Consider the following 18,409-nt stretch of genomic DNA (forward strand, 5'->3'; position numbering starts at 1 on the left):
TTATGCTAAAAGAATAATTTTTTTTTAAAAAGGTACGTCATATAATGAAGAAACTTTGGTATATTTAATGGAAAGTTTAGGAGATCACTAATTATTTGAAACCTTACGAGCAGCAGCAGATCAGGCCAGAAGGGTGAATTGACATTTACTGAGCATGTTATGTGGTAAGCGCTTTCATTTCAGTCAAGGTTTCTCAACCTCGGCACCAGTGACATTTGGGGCTGGATCATTGCAGAGGCTGTCCTGTACCTGGTAGGACGTTTAGCAGCATCCCTGACCTCTGTCTACCAGATGTCAGGAGCACCATATCCACCCCCTCCCCCCCCCCCTTGTGACAACAGTGTCTCTAGACATCACCAAACATCCCAGGATTGGGGTGGGGGAGGGGAGCTGTCCTAGTTAAGAACTACTGATTTAAATTATCCAATTTTGAGATAAATAGTTCACAACAAAGTAAGGTCTCAGCAGTCTTCACTGTGCCAAGGTCACGCTGTGGTCTGTGCAGACCTGCGTAGAAGCCTCCTCTTTTGTCACTCTGGTTTCCATTTAGGCCCCTGGCTACCAGGCAGTGCAGTGTGTACCAAGTGTCTCAGCAGACTCGATAGTAACACAGTTTCTTCTACTTCCTGCTGTATCCTCTCCTTCCAAGAGACTCAGACTGAGTCTGTGGGGCTGCAGAAGCTGAGATGTCACAGTGTTGCTGTCTGTCCTGCCTCCCTTCTCTGATGACAGGCATTTATTCAAACCTTGAAAGGGTGGAGGAGACAGAGGGATAAGAATCCAACTCCTATCTAGCCCTTACTATCTGCCAGGCAGCAAACGGTAACAGCTGTATTACCTTTGTGTCGCTAAATTCTAAAATGGATGACTCTCATTTATTTAAAGGAAATGAATGAAAAATTTCAGGCCACTGTCTGAGCTCTTGTATGGTATATGTAGGTTTACAACCCCCTCGGGAGTTATCCTGGCGTACGCTGAAACTGGCTCCTATGTGCAGAGAGCAGGGAGAGAATGAAGAAAGAGGCAGGTAGGTGACAGGTGGCAATTTTAATAACAGCAAAGGGAACTTACGTAAGAGGCTTGTCTTGGGTGGCAGTAAGGTAAATGGATCCCCTACGTCGTCTCCAAATCTTAAAAGCTTACCCAGTCAGGACTGGGTTTGGTTACCTGTCCTGTGCAGGTGTTTTCACCATCACATCACCATCTCAAGGCTCTGTCCTTGAAGCAACCTCTGGGAACAAGAAAGAGTGGGATAGGCAAGTAGAACCTACATTCCAAGGACATGGGAGGGCGTGAGGAGCCTCCAAGTGCCCAGGTCCAGCTCACTGGGCAGTGTCCAATGTGTACAGTGTCCAATGTACAATGTGATGATTTGATATTTGGGTATATTGCAAAATGTTTACTACAGTCAGATTAGTTAAAACATCCTTTACAACACATCATTGCTATTTTGTTGTTGTTGTTGTTCTGGTAAGAACCTTAAAGCTCTACTCTCAGTAACTTTGAAGGATTCAATATGGTATTATTTATTAACTATAGCCGCCATGCTGTGCATTAGATCCCTGGGCCATATTCATCTTATAATTGAAAGTTGGTAGACTTTGACCAACATCTCCCCCATTTCCCCCACCCCTTAGTCCCTGGCAACCACCATTCAACTCTGTTTCTGAGTTTGATGGATTTTATTTTATTTTTTAATTTTTTAAAAAGATTTTATTTATTCATTTGATAGAGATCACAAGTAGGCAGAGAGGCAGGCAGAGAGAGAGGGAAGCAGGCTCCCTCTCAAGCAGAGAGCCCAGTGCGGGGCTCGATCCCAGGATCCTGCGATCATGACCTGAGCCAAAGGCAGAGGCTTTAACCCACTGAGCCACCCAGGCACCCCTTGAATTTGATGTTTTTATATTCTGCATGTGAGAGATCACAGGGAATTTATCTTTCTTTGACTTATTTCACTTAGTGTAAAGCCCTCCAAGTCCATGCACATTGCTGCTATTGGCAATATTTCCTTCTTGTTTTCATGGCTGAGTACAATTCCATTATGTATGTCCAATTACATATACCCCATCTTCACCCATTTATCTTTTGATGGACACTTAAATTGTTTCCATGTCTTGGCTATTGTAAATAATTCTGCAAAGAACATGAGAGTGCAGATATCTTGTGTTTTAATTTCCTTTGGTTATATACCCAGAAGTAGGATTGTTGGATCATATGGTATTTCTATTTTTTTTTTTTTTTAAGATTTATTTATTTGACAGACAGAGACCACAAGTAGACAGAGGCAGGCAGAGAGAGAGGAGGAAGCAGGCTCCCCGCCGAGCAGAGAGCCCGACGCGGGGCTCGATCCCAGGACCCTGAGATCATGACCCGAGCCGAAGGCAGAGGCCTTAACCCACTAAGCCACCCAGGCGCCCCTGGTATTTCTATTTTTAATGTTTTAAGGAACCGTGGTACTGTTTCCCAGAGTGGCTACACCAGTCCAACAGCACACATTTCCTTCACATCCTCACCAGCACATCTTGTCTTCTTGCTGGTAGCCATTCTAACAGGTATGAGGTGACAGTTCACTGTGGTTCTGATTTGCATTTCCTTGATGCTTAGTGATGTTGAGCACTTTTTTCCTATAACAGTTGCCCTGTCTTCTTTGGAAAAAAAAAAAAATGCCTACACAGTTCCTCTGTTCATTTTTAAAAATCAGATTTATTTATTTATTTATTTTGCTACTGAAGTATGTGAGTTTTTATCTATTTTGAATATTGACCCCTTATCAAATCTATGTCTTGCAAATATTTTCTCCCATTCCATAGTTGCCTTTTCACTTTGTTTCTTTTGCTGTGCAGATGTATTTTAGTTTGACGTAGTCTCCCTCATTAATTTTTGCTTTTGGTATGAAATTTCCTAGGAGGCAGAGAAGGAAGAGGGCCTGTAGAGAAGCAAGAACCACAAGGACAAAAAGATGGCAAGAAAAATTCTATTGTGAGGATATGGCTGACAGGATTTAGAAACTGAATGTTGATTGAAATGAATTACTGATGGTCCTCAAAACAAAACGAAGTGAAAACTAATGCTTTGATGATTCAAACAGATCTGGAACTTCCTTTCTACATATTCTCCTATGCTCTGGAACAACTGGATCCAGAGGAATTATAGTGCCTGGATACAGGATACAAAGTAGTTTCCCTCCCAAGTGCCACACAAGAATGTGAACAGTAGATGGCACTTTTGTGTTATCCCTAAATTTTCAACCTTTGAAGGGAACTAACCTAAGAAAGACTCCTGTTAACATAAAAACAAGCTTTTATGGTGCTCAAGTGGATACATTTGATTTCTAATTTGAGGGGAAAATTAAGAAAAGGAGAGCTAATTAAAGGATCTGTTTGTCTTAGGTAGTACCTTGCCTCCAATGCTATCTTGTAGATTTCCAAATAGTGTGAAATATCGTGGCTTTCTTCCAGATTAATACATTTGCAGTTTGGAGTGGTTCCAAGTTAACGTAGCAAGTGGAATTATGTGAATTCCTCAGGCTTGAGGTGAGGGGAAAAAAAAAATAGCCCCCACTTTGGCCTTGTTTCCAAATCTCTGTCTCTGAGCTTTTGCTGTTTGCAAAGGTGGGGAATAACAAACAAAAACACAGTCAAATCAAATATGGAAAAGAACCATGGGAGGAGCAGTTTGGACTACTGAGAGAACAGTGAAATGGAAACACAGATGCTTTTTTTTTTTTTTTAAATTTACTGTTAGACTAGGATACAGAATTTTACATGTTTACAATACGCCTGCCATCATGCAAAAGGCATCATGATGTAACTATGTACTTGGAGCAGTTAATTTCACATCTCTGCATATGAATTTCATCATAAAGAAACATGGTAATAGGGATGCCTGGGTGGCTCAGTAGGTTAAGCTGCTGCCTTCGGCTCAGGTCATGATCCCAGGGTCCTGTGATCGAGTCCTGCATCGGGCTCCTTGCTCAGTGGGGAGTCTGCTTCTCTCTCTGCCACTCTGCCTCGTTTGCTCTCTCTCTCTCTCTGACAAATAAATAATAAAATAATTTTTTAAAAAAAGAAACATGGTAGTAATATTATTCTTGTGAGGACTATGTCAAATTTTCTAAGTTACTTAGAGGAGTACTGAGTATGTACCGAGCACACCAAAGGTAGATGCAAAAAAGTTTTTAAAGCCAACTTTTAGGTGATGGGCCAGTAGGTGATAATTTTCCTTCTATTCAGTAGAGAACATGTATTTTTTTTTTTGGTAACTAGAAAGCTTAAAATCTTAAAAGACTTAGAGAAAAATCTGTATTTAAAAACTTCTCTTTTTTTCTTAACTAGTTTCTACATCCTTCCTTTTCCTTTTTCTTAATCTGCTATACCCATGATCAGACATATCCTAGCTATGAGAAATCCAGAGGTCTTGGTCATTCTTCAGAGTTTCCAGAATTATTATTTTTGATTGTAGTCAAATATATATAACACGAAATTTACAGCTTTATTCTTAAGTGTACAAGCCACTGCCATGACATACATTCACAATGTTTTCCACCATCCCTAGTACCTATCTCCAGAACGTCACCATCTCAAACAGTAACTCTGCACCCATTAAACAATAATTCTCCATTCTCCCTTACCCTCACCAGCTCTGGTAGCCTCCATTCTACTTTCTGTCTCTATGAATCCAACTATTTGGGGTACCTCCTATACATGAGATCATGCAATACATGCACATTTGTGTCTGGCTTATTCACTTAGCATATTGTTTTCAAATTTCACTCATGTTGTAGTATGTATCAGAAATTTATTCCTTTTAATGACCAACTAATAATCATTGTTATGTACTTATCACATTTTATTTGTAGATTCACCTGTTAGACATATGAGTTCTTCCCACTTTTTGACTGTTATGAATAATGCTGCTATGAATTTATCTGTACAAGAATCTGTTCTAGTCCCCGCTTTCAACACTTTTCTTTAAAAACCTAGGGGTTAACTTACTGAGGAACTGCCCAACTGTTTTCCACAGAGCTACAGCATTTTACATCCAAACCAGCATCCAGCATTATTTTTAAGAATGCCTTCAAGTCAAACTGAAATACTGAATCTAAAGTTATTTCCTAGCTGCTTAGTTGCTATGTACAGTATTTACTAAAACTAAATTCTATCACTAGGTAACCAGAGCACCTATAATTAAAAGATGCAGCACACCTTTCATCTACATTGAACATGCATCTTGCCAGGTGTGGTCCATTATGCCATTTTTTTGCTGCCAATAATGTTTATCTTATATGCAGTTTTCAGCTCTGAGTCCTTCCTGCTTTGAGGGAGGGTAAAAAAGGATACAGGTTTAGAATTCGAAAATGTGACTCTGGGATCTTTGACAATTATACGTAAAATATCTAGGAATGAAGTTTATAACTTGTAAACCTCGGTAACATTTTGTCACTCTATCGACCTCATAGTGTTGCCGAAGCGCAGATACAATGTGTAAGGAAGCCTGCTGTACCAGGGCTATAGTTACTATGTGTCCTAATAATTTAAACAAGACAACAAGTTTCTTTCTAAGGGTCCCAACAGACTTTCAACATGCTGCCCTGCGAGTCTGGGGCTCTAAAGCAAACGGTAATGCGCAGAGCCTAGAAACCCATTAACAGAAAAAACAGTAAGTGGATGCATAGCATTCCGTCTTCATTCAAGTTCATCCAGCATCCATATTTATACCACAAAGCCTAGTGCGTCAAAAGCAGTGATTCAATAAGTTAAAATGTGTCCTCCAGAGGCTTAGTTCCTGTGTGAATATTAATAACTATCGAGCTGCCCAACTTCAGCTCCAAACTCCCTTACCCGGTCATTAAGCAGTTGCGGACCCTCTTCAAATTCGTGGGCGCTGTCTCTTTAACGTGCAGCAGAACTCCGATTGCATCGATCACAGACTCGTCCCCCTTCCCCCCCCTCGGTCTCATTTCCATCTCGGTAACTGCTCTCTACTTCCCAGTTTCAAGCAGAGGAGAGCGCGTGCGTTAGTAAACTTTGGCTTTCGTGGGTGGTCACACCTGACCCCGGAGCGTCCCGCTTGCCAGCCCGCGGCGGCCCGGCTTCGGGCCGCGCCGGCTACGTCTCGGGGTTCGACTGGCCACGCCTGGAGCGCGGGGTTTGACTGGGCCGCCGTTGTTGTAGTGACCGGGAGGCGCCGCCGCTCTGAGCAGACGGTTCCGGGCGCCCCACGGTCCCCCTTCCTACCCCATCCCCTCCCTTCCCCGGCTCCCCCCGCGGGCTGGAGCCCGGCGCCGACCGCGCCTCCCATGGCCTCCGCCCTGGTAAGGAGGGGCTGGGGGGCGCCTCCCCGGAGCTGGTGTCGCGGGCTGCGGCGCCAGGTACGGGCAGCTTTCGCACCTGGCGGGAGATGGAGGCGGCGTCCGCAGCCCCGTCCCGAGAGCCCCTCGCCCCTCGCCCCGGGGCGTCCACATCCCACTCTCTGCTCCTGGGGCCGAGTTCTGGCCAGACCCCGGGCGCTCCTCCCCCGCGTCCCGGAGCCCCGGACGGAGCCGGGGCAGCCCCATGGCCCCTAGAATTCTCCGAGGGTTTCCGTGGAGCGCCTGCGTCAGAATCACCTGCAGGTTTAAAAAAGTAGCGAAGCCGGAGCCCGCGGCCGGGGCCCGGGAACGCGCATTCGGACGAGCAGCCGTGGGGGGGGGGGGGGGGGGAGCGCCCCGCGGGCACGGCCGACTCTGGGAAGCGCCCGCGGCGGGCTTGGCAGGTTTCCGCGCGGGAGGCCGGCGCCCGGCGTCCCCCGGCGGGGGTCCCAGCGTGTGTCCGCAGGCTCCCGCCGGTGTGGCCGCTCCGGGGCTGGGCTCCGGGGCTGGGCTCCGGGGCCGGGCTCCGGGGCAGGGGACCGCCCTGATCCCGGAACCCCCGCGTCGGAGGTCTGCACCTGCCGGCAACCCTCGGCAACTTTCCTTCCCAGGAGGACCCGGTTCTGGAGCGCTATTTTAAGGGCCACAAAGCGGCGATCACCTCCGTGGACTTCAGCCCCAGCGGCAAACAACTCGGTAAGTGTTCTTCTCCCGTTTTGTGAGGACGGACACGCTCGCCGGGTCGGAAACCGGGCCGCCCGTGCGCCCTGCGCCGCGGGAGCACCCCCGGGGGACCCGGGCGGGGGTCGAGCGCGGCCCGAGACGCGCGCACCTGGGTCGCGTCGGTCCCGCCCCCATCCCGGGCCCCGGCCGGAGCCTGGCCGGCGACTTTCGCGAACTCACCACCAGGAGGAGTGAGTGGGAAGGGGAGGGGTTTGGTCCTCGGCCCAGGGAGGGTGGGGTGCTGGCGAGAGAGTTTGTGAAAAGTTGTGAGAAGAGCAGGAGGAAGCGGGGACCGAGGCGCGGGGGCTGCGCCGGAGGCCAAGGACTGAGAGGTCGCAGGTCACCCCGGGGAGCTGGAAAGGAGCCGCGCGTCTGCGTCAGAGGAGGGACCCGCTTCGGAGTTCGTCCCTCCCTGAGCCTGGAGCTCCATCTGCGGGTCCCCAGCCCTTCTCCTGCGTGGTGACTCTGGTGGCCGCGTCGGCGCCCTGGCCGTGAGGATCCGGATGGCCGTGAGGTGGACCTGGGCAGGCAAAAGCTGCCTGTTGCTGGCGCTTTTAACAGTGGCCTATATCCTGGTGGAACTCTCGGTCTCCACTTTCCATGCCTCCCCAGCAGCCGACCTTTCCCGGGAGCAGGGGCCCAAACAGCTTTCAGACCCCTGGGAAAAGGCAGAGGATTTGTCTCGACCGCTCTACAAGAAGCCGCCTGCAGATTCCCATGCGCTTGGGGAGTGGGGCAAAGCCAGCAAGCTCCAGCTCAGCGAGGGTGAACTGAAGCAGCAAGAAGAACTTATTGAGAGATATGCCATTAATATTTATCTCAGTGACAGGATTTCCCTCCATCGCCACATAGAGGACAAGAGAATGTATGAGTGTAAATCCAAGAAGTTTAATTATAGGAGACTTCCCACCACCTCTGTTATCATTGCTTTCTATAATGAAGCCTGGTCGACTTTGCTGCGCACCGTCCACAGTGTTTTAGAAACTTCTCCTGCAGTCCTTTTGAAGGAGATCATCTTAGTGGATGACTTGAGTGACAGAGTTTATTTGAAGACACAGCTTGAAACTTACATCAGCAATCTTGATAGAGTCCGCCTGATTAGAACAAATAAGCGGGAGGGGCTGGTTAGAGCCCGCCTGATTGGGGCCACTTTTGCCACTGGGGATGTCCTCACTTTCCTGGATTGTCACTGTGAGTGTAATTCTGGTTGGTTAGAACCACTTCTGGAAAGAATTAGTTACGATGAGATGGCAGTTGTTTGCCCTGTTATAGATACCATTGATTGGAATACTTTTGAATTCTATATGCAGACTGGGGAGCCCATGATTGGTGGATTTGACTGGCGCTTAACCTTCCAGTGGCATTCTGTCCCCAAGCACGAAAGGGACAGACGGAAATCGAGAATTGACCCAATCAGATCGCCCACCATGGCTGGAGGACTGTTTGCCGTCAGCAAGAAATATTTTCAGTACCTTGGAACATATGACACTGGAATGGAAGTGTGGGGAGGTGAAAACCTTGAGCTGTCTTTTAGGGTCTGGCAGTGTGGAGGTAAATTGGAGATCCACCCGTGTTCCCACGTGGGGCATGTATTCCCCAAGCGGGCGCCCTATGCTCGGCCCAATTTCCTACAGAATACTGCTCGGGCAGCAGAAGTGTGGATGGACGAGTACAAAGAGCATTTCTACAATCGAAACCCTCCAGCAAGGAAGGAAGCTTATGGTGATATTTCTGAAAGAAAATTACTCCGTGAACGGCTGAAGTGCCAGAGTTTTGACTGGTATTTGAAAAACGTGTTTTCTAATTTACACGTCCCAGAGGATAGGCCAGGTTGGCATGGAGCTGTCCGCAGTATGGGCATCTCTTCTGAATGTTTAGATTATAATTCTCCTGACAACAACCCCACAGGCGCTAACCTTTCCCTGTTTGGATGCCATGGTCAAGGAGGCAATCAATTCTTTGAATATACTTCAAACAAAGAAATCAGGTTTAACTCTGTGACAGAGTTATGTGCAGAGGTTCCTGAGCAAAAAAAATATGTAGGAATGCAAAATTGTCCAAAAGATGGGTTCCCTATCCCCGCAAACATTATTTGGCATTTTAAGGAAGATGGAACCATTTTTCATCCACACTCGGGGCTATGTCTTAGTGCTTTTCGGACACCTGAGGGTCGACCTAATGTTCAAATGAGAACTTGTGATGCTCTAGATAAAAATCAAATCTGGAAGTTTGAGAAATAGAAGAGCACAATGGCACTCTCTTCCTGAGCTTAGAGCTTTGGGAAAGTCAAAGAGCTGGTGAAGAACCTCAGTAAAGACTGTATTTTATCAGAAATCACCCACTGGTCTTCTGCGAGAGTTCTGTGAAAGCTGTGTTTCCTTTGGTATAGAACACTGAGAGTGGGTGCATAGAGAGCTGCTGTTTAATCTCTCAAAGTGCCTTACTTGGGTTGTCTTGTTTAAGGGCTTCATCAATATGGTTTCTTCTCCTTAAAGATGTTGACTGTGAATTGAGATACACAAAACATTTAAGTGACAGACTTAATAGTACAGAATATAAAAGTCCAAGCAGAATGAGTGATGAGTTATGTTGATGGGTAAGTTCAAGGCCCATCCTTTTAAAAACAAAACTCATAAATATGTGGTTGGAGCTATTGCTATTTTGATTGTATATGGGTTTTGAATTTCTTTTAGCCAGTACATTAAATTTTAGGTGTTTTTTTCTTTAATTTTAATTTTCCTTTAATCAACTAGAAATCAAAGAAAGTTGATCTTAAGGAAAAAGGCCTGGCATAGATGTATGTTTCATTGGAAGAGGGCATTAGTTTGAATGTGAGTTTGCTGGTCTTTTTAACATGGAGACATCTCAGAAAAGTAGACCCACATCTGAAGGAAATGGGGAGATACTTACATTCCACGCTTGGTGAACTGGAGCTATTAGACTTCACTGATTTGTATTGATACCTCATATTGTTCTGATTTTGTAAGCTGTCCTCTCTGTGAACTCTTTTTCGTGTGTGGGACATTTTCTGTTTGCACTTCCTTAAGTTATGAATGTACTGGAGAAGGACTCATTCACAATACTGTGCTTCCCTTTGTTAATGCTTAATCATTTAAAGTAAACACAGTTGTTGGCTCTCTGAAGTTAAACCCAACTGCATTTACTGAAATGTGTGAAACTGAAAGTGGATCTCATGCTAGAAAGGCCGTGGGATTCTTCTAGGAGTTCTTCCTAATTAGGACGTTTAAGGATTTATCTTAACACAAAGAAAAAGACTGGGCACTGGTGTCTGCTGCCTGGCAGCCTGTTTTCAGCACCTAGCACCAAGCCTGGCACTTAGGCAGCTTCCAGTAGTGGGTGGGTGGATGGATGGGTGGATGAATGAATGAATGAGTGAATGAGTGAATGAGTGAATGAATGGCTCAGCCATGGAATGTGATTTTCGTCCTGTCCTTTGACCAACTGTTTGGGCCTCAGTTTTCTCATCTGTAAATGTGGGTGCTGGATTTGATCTCAAAGATCCCTTCCAGCTCTGAAATGTGGGTAATGACACGTTACAGTCACTCTTGCAGTGTTTATAACACTTTATATCTCTTCACTTTTAACACAGGTAATGTGAGTGAACAACATTCAGTCCAGTTATGAAGCTGGAAACGAGGGATGGTTTTAAAATAAGTGAGGTGAGGGTCGCCTGAGTGGCTCAGTCAGTTAAGTGCCTGACTCTTGATTTCAGCTCAGATTGTGATCTCGGGGGTCATGGGATTTGAGCCCCATGTCGGGTTTTGCATTAAGTGGGGTGTCTGCTTGAGATTCTCTCTCCCTTTGCCCCTCATTCCACTCTCCCTTTCTCTCTCTGTCTCTCTTTCTCTCAAATAAATAAATAAATCTCTAAAAAACAATTAAGTGAGCTGAGCTCAACTGAAGTGGTTTGGTTTGGATTGAGTGGGAAGTTGTTGTGGTCAGTGTTTGTATTCATTTTATTTTGGCAGTCGTTGAACCAATTTTCTTTTTATCTTTACTCTTCAAACTCTAAAAGTAATCTTCTGGGCTAAGAAGACAAATATTTACTAAAACAAATTATCTGAGAAGTAAGCATATTTTTTTGAAGAAAAAAATATGTTTACTAGTTTTATTTTAGTGCTATATCCAGAAATCACAGGCTGAATTGAGAATTATATTAGTTCACTTTGGTCTAAATTTATGGAAAATGCATACTCCATAGAAAATTAGATGACAGTACTCATAAGTAAAGTTGTTTTCGGTGTGTACATGATGACCAGAGAAGGAACTTTGCAGAATGTGAATTTAAGAAAAGCTTTTAGGGTGACCATTTCAAAAATTAAAAGTGTTATGTATCTTGAACAGCTTATTTCTCTTTTGCTTCTTAAAATGTAAGTGTGTTAATAACTTTCATTAAGTTATTTAGCAACCTTAAAGTTTATCAAAGAAATGTCCAGATTTCATATGCACTGTGTATGGCCATGGGTGTAATTTAAGAAGGAGTTATAAGAATACTCCAGATTTTGCAAAAATGGTTGGTTGACAGCAGTTGTTCTAAACCCACCCTTTCCTCTTGCCCAGTCTACTTTTTAATTTAAATTACCCCTTTTCTTTTTACTCATTTTTTTGTTCTTGTTAGCCTCCTATCAAGTGGAAAGACTAAAATTGATGTATTCTGGAAGTACTTACTGAAATTATTTTTGTTCCAGTGTCTTGCTGCTCCTATCAAAAGGCGAAGGGGGCATTGAAAAGCAAAGTACTTGATTTTTTACCTATTGCCTAAATTGTAGGCTGTGACCCATTAATCTTTTTGGAAGGAATTTTAGGATAGTGCTTTATTTATATCAATAACTTGAAAGTGTCTGGCTCTTCATTCCTCCTGATAGTGTAGGTAACAGAGGAATGAGACTTTCATATTTTTATCTATAGGCATTTCCAATTTAATTGCAAAAACATACTGTAAAATTATAAACAAAATTTATTTTGATTCTCTAATTCCAGTTTATTGGTACCAAAGCTGTCTTTTGCTGTAGACAATGAAGAGTTGACCTTTTAAGTTCTTTAACATACTATTAACAGTTTCAGTGAAATATTTAGTAGACTAGAGGTTTCCATTTTAAATGGTCATTGTCATGTAGTGTCCAATTCTATGAGTAGATTGTCTAAATAGGCATTTCTAGCAGTCATCTTTTAAGCAAATGACAACCTAGTCATCGGCAGGATCTCTGTAACTCAGAATAACTTGTTTGTATGAGAAAATCTGTTTACTTCCCAGGGGTAGGCTCCTCCATATTCATTATATGTTGGCAAATCAAACTTTTCTAGGTTGATGTCAAGAGGTTAAGTTGTAGAGTCTTAGTGGTTTTAGGATCTCAATTTTAATGGATAAAATATTTAGTTTTGACTTGTTTGTCCTTTTAAATTGCTGTTTTAATAATATTTTTAAATGAGCACGAAGAATATTGAGGTTCAATTAATCTCTTTTGAACAATGAATTTTTTTCCTTAGTGATGAGCAGTTTCCATCCTTTTTTTTCCCCTTTTGTTAATGGTTTTTGCAGTATTGATCAGACATAAAATAAAATGTGTGACTAATTATTTTTGCAAATGGATTCTAATAATTTTAGTCTATGGCATCATTGTTTCTATGTACACATTTGTTGATGGTAACAGAGGTGAGTTAAGCTCATAATAGTTTTGCTTGTTTGAAAATACAGACAAAATGTTAAAAAGTCACAATTCCGGAATTATATTGCAAGGTGTCATTAACCAACAAGCATTCTAAAGTGGTGTTAGCACGATTAATGCATGCATTAATTACTCATAAACAAACAGGAAATGATCCGTGAGCTCTGGGACCTATTGGGGGCACATTAACACAAATTTCAAAATGCTAGGCCAAAAAGAAATATGCCTATTCTATAAACCACATTGCCTCACGTTTTCCTTAACCTTCTCTCTGCATCACGCGATCCTAAGTACAATTCCTGTCTACCGGTCATATCTCTCTTCCTCAGTGATTCTGCCTAATGCCCTACACCCTGCCTCTCCTAGCCTGAGACACTGCCTGGGAATCACTATTCTAAGTGAATACTGGGGATTCACTATGCCAAGATGTCAGAGGTCTTATAGCCACGTTTAGGATATGTATAGTTGAGCTAAACAAATTTTTACCTATCTTTTGTTTTGTACGTATAGTCTAAAGTGTTACTATAAATACGTATGTTATAATCTTGCTGTCTTACTAAGTGACGGCAACCCTGTGCAAATCATTTTATCTCTCTTTCAGTTTCATGGAAGTGAGAAAAGACTGGGAAAATCATAGAAACAGTATATAATGTTTGCAAGGGGCTGGGGAAGGGAGACGTAGAGAAGGATTGCTAATGGCAATTTTGTTTTGTTTTTTGGGGTTTTTTTTACATGTGTGTGGGCAGGGGGAGGGGTGTGATGAGAATGTTCTGAATTACATAGTGACAATGGTTGTACAGCTTTGGGTAAAACACTGAATTATACACTACCGAAGGGTGAATTTATGGTATTTGAATTATATCTCAATTATTTAAATAAAAAAATTAGAGGAAAAGAAGAGGCTGGAGAATTTCATGTATCCCAGAAAAGATTTCCGTGTCCCTCTGTGCCTATTAGACTTTAAAACAGGCCAGCAGGATTTATTAACACTTGAGTCATTTTGTAATTCATCAGAATTAAGAAAGCTAATATATATGTGAATTAGGCTGTGAGTACAAATGAGTTTGTATTGGGATGTTTTCCTAAAACTTCAGAGAAACCTCAGTCAATCCTCTTGAACAGGAAGTGGGGATTATTATAAAAAGTGAAATGAGTTCCTGAATTATATAGTTGTCCACGGCAGAACTGAAGAGTAGACAGGTCCTCCCTCACAACTTGCTAATAATCAGACGCTACTTTTCCTTTTGTGCCAAATTCAATCACTTTGTCAGGCTGACCTGAGAGAGTTGTCTGCTGCAGGCCAGCGGTGTCCTTGGCTCTCTGGTCATCCTGCTAACCCTCTCATTTGCACGTATATAATCTTGTTCAAAGAGGGAAATGGGAGGTACTCTATTTATTTAGTATTCCTTTATTTTGTTAATGCTACTGGTGCCAGATACTGGCTTGTGCTCTGGGTATACATACAGAGGTGAACAAAACACGTGTGCTTTCTCAGGGGGTAGGAAGAATTCACAGTCCAATGATAGATACTGGGAAGCACATAAATCATATACCAGTACAATGTGAAACAGGAAAAGAGGGGCATGGTATGAAGGAAAGGAAGAGTGCTTTGAGGAAGAACAGTGGTGACATAAGTTTATGGGGTTAAGAGACACTCCTTTGTTGGAGTTAGATATCACTCAAGACCTGAAGGAGGAGTTAGCAAGGCAAAGGCTGGAGAGAGAATAGCATACGCAGAAGCCCAAGTGGGAAAGAATTTGTCCTTGATCAAGGAAATAGAAGAAGGCCAGAGGCACCTGGCTGGCTCACTCAGAAGAGAGTATGACTCATGGACTCTGGGTTGTGAGTTCAAGCCTGGCACTGGGTGTAGAGTATGTACATATGTACATAACGTACATACATACACAAACATTTAAAAAATTTCACTTAAAAAGAATTCCAGAAGGGTAAAGCCGGAGAGCAAAGGAAGAGAGAGAGCTTTGGTAGATGAGTTTGCAGGGGAAGGCAGAGGCAGCTCAGCTAACATCTTGGAGGCTAGAGTGGGTCAAATGGTAGCCCTTTAAACATGTTCCTGAAACCTGTAAATATAACCGTATTGGGGGGGAAAATGTTCTTTCCAGATGTTATTAAGAATCTTCAAAAGAGATTATCCTGGATTATCTTGGTGAGCCTTCAATCCAGTGACAAGTGTTCTTATGAGAGACACACAGAGGAAATACGAGGAGGCCACATGAAGCCAGAGGCAGGGATTGGAGTCCCCCAGCCTCAAGCCAAAGAACTTCTGGAGGCCTCAGACATTGGAAGAGGCAGGGAATGGAATTCCCTTTAGAACTTTAGAGAGATTCCTGCCAACACCTTGATTTTGTACTTCTGGCCTTCAGAACTATACAAGAGAATTTCCTTTGTATTAAGCCTCTAAGTTTATGGCAATTTCTTTTTTCTTTCTTTCTTTCTTTTTTTTTTTTTAAGGTTTTATTTATTTGACAGAGAGAGAGAGACCACAAGTAGGCAGAGAGGCTGGCAGACAGCGGTGGGGGGAAGCCGTCTCCCTGCCGAGCAGAGAGCCCGATGCAGAACTGGATCCCAGAGCCCTGAGATCATGACCTGAGCCCAAAGCAGGGGCTTAACCCACTGAGCCACCCAGGAACCCCATTGTGGCAATTTCCTATGGCAGCCACAGAATACTAAGAGGCCATGTTTTAGGATTTTGTTCTGAGAGTTCTAAAAAGTTGTTGAGGGGTTTTAAGTAAGGGAATGAATGGCATGATGTGATTTATACTTCAAAAAGATCATTGTGGCTACTATGTGGAGACCGAACTATTAGTAGAGAAATCAGTTAGGAGCGATTTTAGTAATAACAGTAGGAGATGATGATGGTCTTCAAACTAGGGTAGTAATCTGGGAAAGAGAGAAATCTGGGAGTTATTAGCATAAAGATGGTATTTAAAGTTGTCAAAAATTCAGAAATAAGAGGTAAAACCAAGCAATCCCTGGAACAGTTGTTAATAAAAGTTTATTGTGTGCATACCATAAAGACAGTTTGCAAACTGGGAGCAACTCAAAACATGGCTGGCATGAGGCTCAGAGGTACATTATGAAGCAGCTTTTATGGTAAGAAAGCAGTGACTTTAGTCTTCACACTGATTGCTTGTAATATTAGAATTCTCTTAAATGATAGGGTGTTGGTCTGCAGTTACCTTGGGAAAAAGTTCAAGTTTTGCTTAAGATTTCCAGGGACATAAGCAAGAAATGACCCAGGTCAAGTTAGTTTTACAAAATAAGCTACATTAATCTTTGTATGACTGAATGGGTTTTGTCTGCTCAGGGAATTTTCAAGGCTGGTCTCCATTTGTTTTTGATTTTAGCAAAGTCATGGGAATATTTGAGGTCACCTGGGAAGAACATAGAACAATGAGGGCAGATGGGCCAAGGCTGAGCCCTAAAGATCTCCACCCTCTAGACCAGAAGAAGAAATGGCAAAAGAATCTAAGAAGGGATAATCAGAAAGATAGGAGAAAAACCATGACAGCAGGGCATCATGAAAGCCAAGGTCCAGGGTGGGGTAGAATTGTTGAATTGGGAGGAGAAGATATTACATAGTCATTAGCAGGGGCACCTGGGTGGCTCAGTTAAGCGTCTCGGTCTTGATTTTGGCTCAGGTCATGATCTCAGGGTTGTGCGATTGAGCCCCCCATCAGGCTCCATGTCATTAGGAGAGTGGGGAGGGGACTCTTGCAGAATGAGGCACTGCTGGACAGTATGGAAGATCCATGTGAAATTAGTGGTTCTGAATTTACAGTGTTTCCAATCTGTTTGGGGTGCATCTAGCCCTTTTGACGGGTACAGATACCGTCCCAGGAAAGGCAGAGTGATTGGGACTTGGCTGGGGAAATCTGAAGGAGGGAGGGAGGGCCAAGGGGTTGAATATATGTGTAAGAGAAGGATTATCAGTTGGATAAGGAGAGAAATGAAGATTATTAAGTGGAGGGAGACATGGAAAGAGCCTTGGGGAGAATATAGGTCAATGGATTGGAGTTCTTCATGCGATAGAAGTTACTTGACTATGCTGTAAGGAATGCAGGTTGTCAGAGGATGATGGCTTTCGATTCATGATCTGCGAAGTGTTCAGGTTCTGCTGATGACAAGATGCAGGGTGTGCCATGAACAAGGTGCGGAGGAAGCGCGGAAGTAAAGGGCTTTGGAGAGTCTTAGTTATCCCCTTAGTCTGAAATGCTCTTCACTCTTCACTTGGCTTGGCTGACTCCTTCTTGCCCTTGATGCCTCTACTTAAAATGCTACTGATAACTCCATCTGAATTAAGTATTCTACCCCCCCCCACACACTATTCTTTTATTTATTTATTTGACAGACAGAAATCACAAGGAGGCAGAGAGGCAGGCAGAGAGAGAAGCAGGCTCCCAGCTGAGCAGAGAGCCCAATGCGGGGCTGGATCCCAGGAACCTGGGATCATGACCTGAGTGGAAGGCAGAGGCTTTAACCCACTGAGCCATGCAGGCGACCCCCCCCCCCACAATTCTTATTGGGACTTCCTGACTTATCTTTCACATCTGTTAGCAGAAGGTAAAATGGTATGTTTGCCTGTTGTTGGCTTGTTTTCCTCCTCTTCATCTGAATGTCAGTAGCTCCCCATTTAGAGATTTTGTCTATTTTGTTACTTAGGACTTTCCCTGCCCTTGCCACAATGCCTTACGTGTTATGTGGGGGTGAGATATCTTTTGAATGAACTAATAATATCGGGAGTTGGAGAGGAAAACTGTGACCTGGGGTAGGTGAAATGTGAAAGAGAAGATGATTGTCACTTGAAAGGGTTTCAGGGCACTTGGGGTTCCGAAGTTGAGAAGTGGTTGAGAAGAAGGGACTTTCAGGGAGGAAGTGGAGGGTGTAAGGGAGATCATCTAGTGGATGTTCCTCTGGGCAAGTGGTACCTTTCAGAAAGCAGAGAAGGCATAGGTGTTAGGGTCACTAAAGGTTAACTAAGTGGACACCCAAGCATTGTGGGAGTGAGTACATGTGACTGATGACCCGAGGGGCTCAGGGCTTCAACTTCTGGTCATGACTGGGGGAAATAGAACAATAGAACATGACTGGGGGAAATAGAACATTTAAACTTGGCAGTCTTTTAGAAGGCTGGGTTTCACAGGGTGATTTGGGAAGGATCAGAGGAGAGGGGAATGGGAAAAAACAGTAGCCTATGAAGTGTGTCCATTCCTTGTTCTGGATGAAGGTTCAGTGACTTTCTGAAGCTCTGTAGCCTGGCTGGGCCTGGTTTGGAGTCTGATTCTGGAGCCACATTTTTTGCATTAGGCTAGTTTCTCAGAGGGCAGCACTCAAGTTTATTTAAACATTAGAAAGTTTTAAAAGTACTGTCATGTGGTTTGTAGAATCTATGTTGTACTTTAGAAGTTTTTATTTAAACTTGTATAATTTTAACATTGTGAAGTTGTCACTTTTCCCCCCTTTTTTTTCCTTCAAGGTTATCCTGTCATCAACTCAATTCCTATTTATTAGCCTTTGGGCTATTTGTAGAATAAATCATTCTTTAAAAAAAAAACAAGTTAATTTCTTTCTTTCTTCCTTTCGAATAGGAGCAGAATGAAATTTAGAATTTCTAAGTTGTTTTCCTCTTGGT

At 43.5% G+C, this 18,409-nt stretch overlaps 2 protein-coding genes across 5 annotated transcripts in view; both read left to right on the forward strand.

Annotated features, from left to right (window-relative positions):
* The first annotated feature begins 5,852 nt into the window (after positions 1 to 5,852).
* Positions 5,853 to 18,409, forward strand: part of POC1B (POC1 centriolar protein B) — a 97,769-nt gene continuing 85,212 nt past the window's right edge. Inside the window, exons 1-2 of one of the 4 annotated variants that reach the window (XM_059402370.1) lie at positions 5,853 to 6,370; positions 6,961 to 7,045. In XM_059402370.1, coding sequence (XP_059258353.1) covers positions 6,299 to 6,370; positions 6,961 to 7,045 — 157 coding nt within the window. In that variant the 5' untranslated portion in view covers positions 5,853 to 6,298. Of the gene's footprint in view, positions 6,614 to 6,960; positions 7,046 to 18,409 lie in introns of all 4 variants that reach the window. The other 3 variants (XM_059402369.1, XM_059402368.1, XM_059402371.1) reach the window with 3 other exon arrangements.
* On the forward strand, positions 7,314 to 12,667 carry GALNT4 (polypeptide N-acetylgalactosaminyltransferase 4). The gene has a single exon (XM_059402367.1). The coding sequence runs from the start codon at positions 7,576 to 7,578 to the stop codon at positions 9,310 to 9,312; it is 1,737 nt and encodes a 578-aa protein (XP_059258350.1). The 5' UTR covers positions 7,314 to 7,575; the 3' UTR covers positions 9,313 to 12,667.

The sequence above is a fragment of the Mustela nigripes genome, chromosome 6 (genome assembly GCF_022355385.1).
Source record: "Mustela nigripes isolate SB6536 chromosome 6, MUSNIG.SB6536, whole genome shotgun sequence".
In the NCBI taxonomy this organism is placed as follows: Eukaryota; Metazoa; Chordata; class Mammalia; order Carnivora; family Mustelidae; genus Mustela; species Mustela nigripes.

What these genes read in the sequence shown, in the direction of transcription:
- GALNT4 (XM_059402367.1), top strand. Translation starts at nt 7,576, where the DNA reads ATGGCCGTGAGGTGGACCTGGGCAGGCAAAAGCTGCCTGTTGCTGGCG.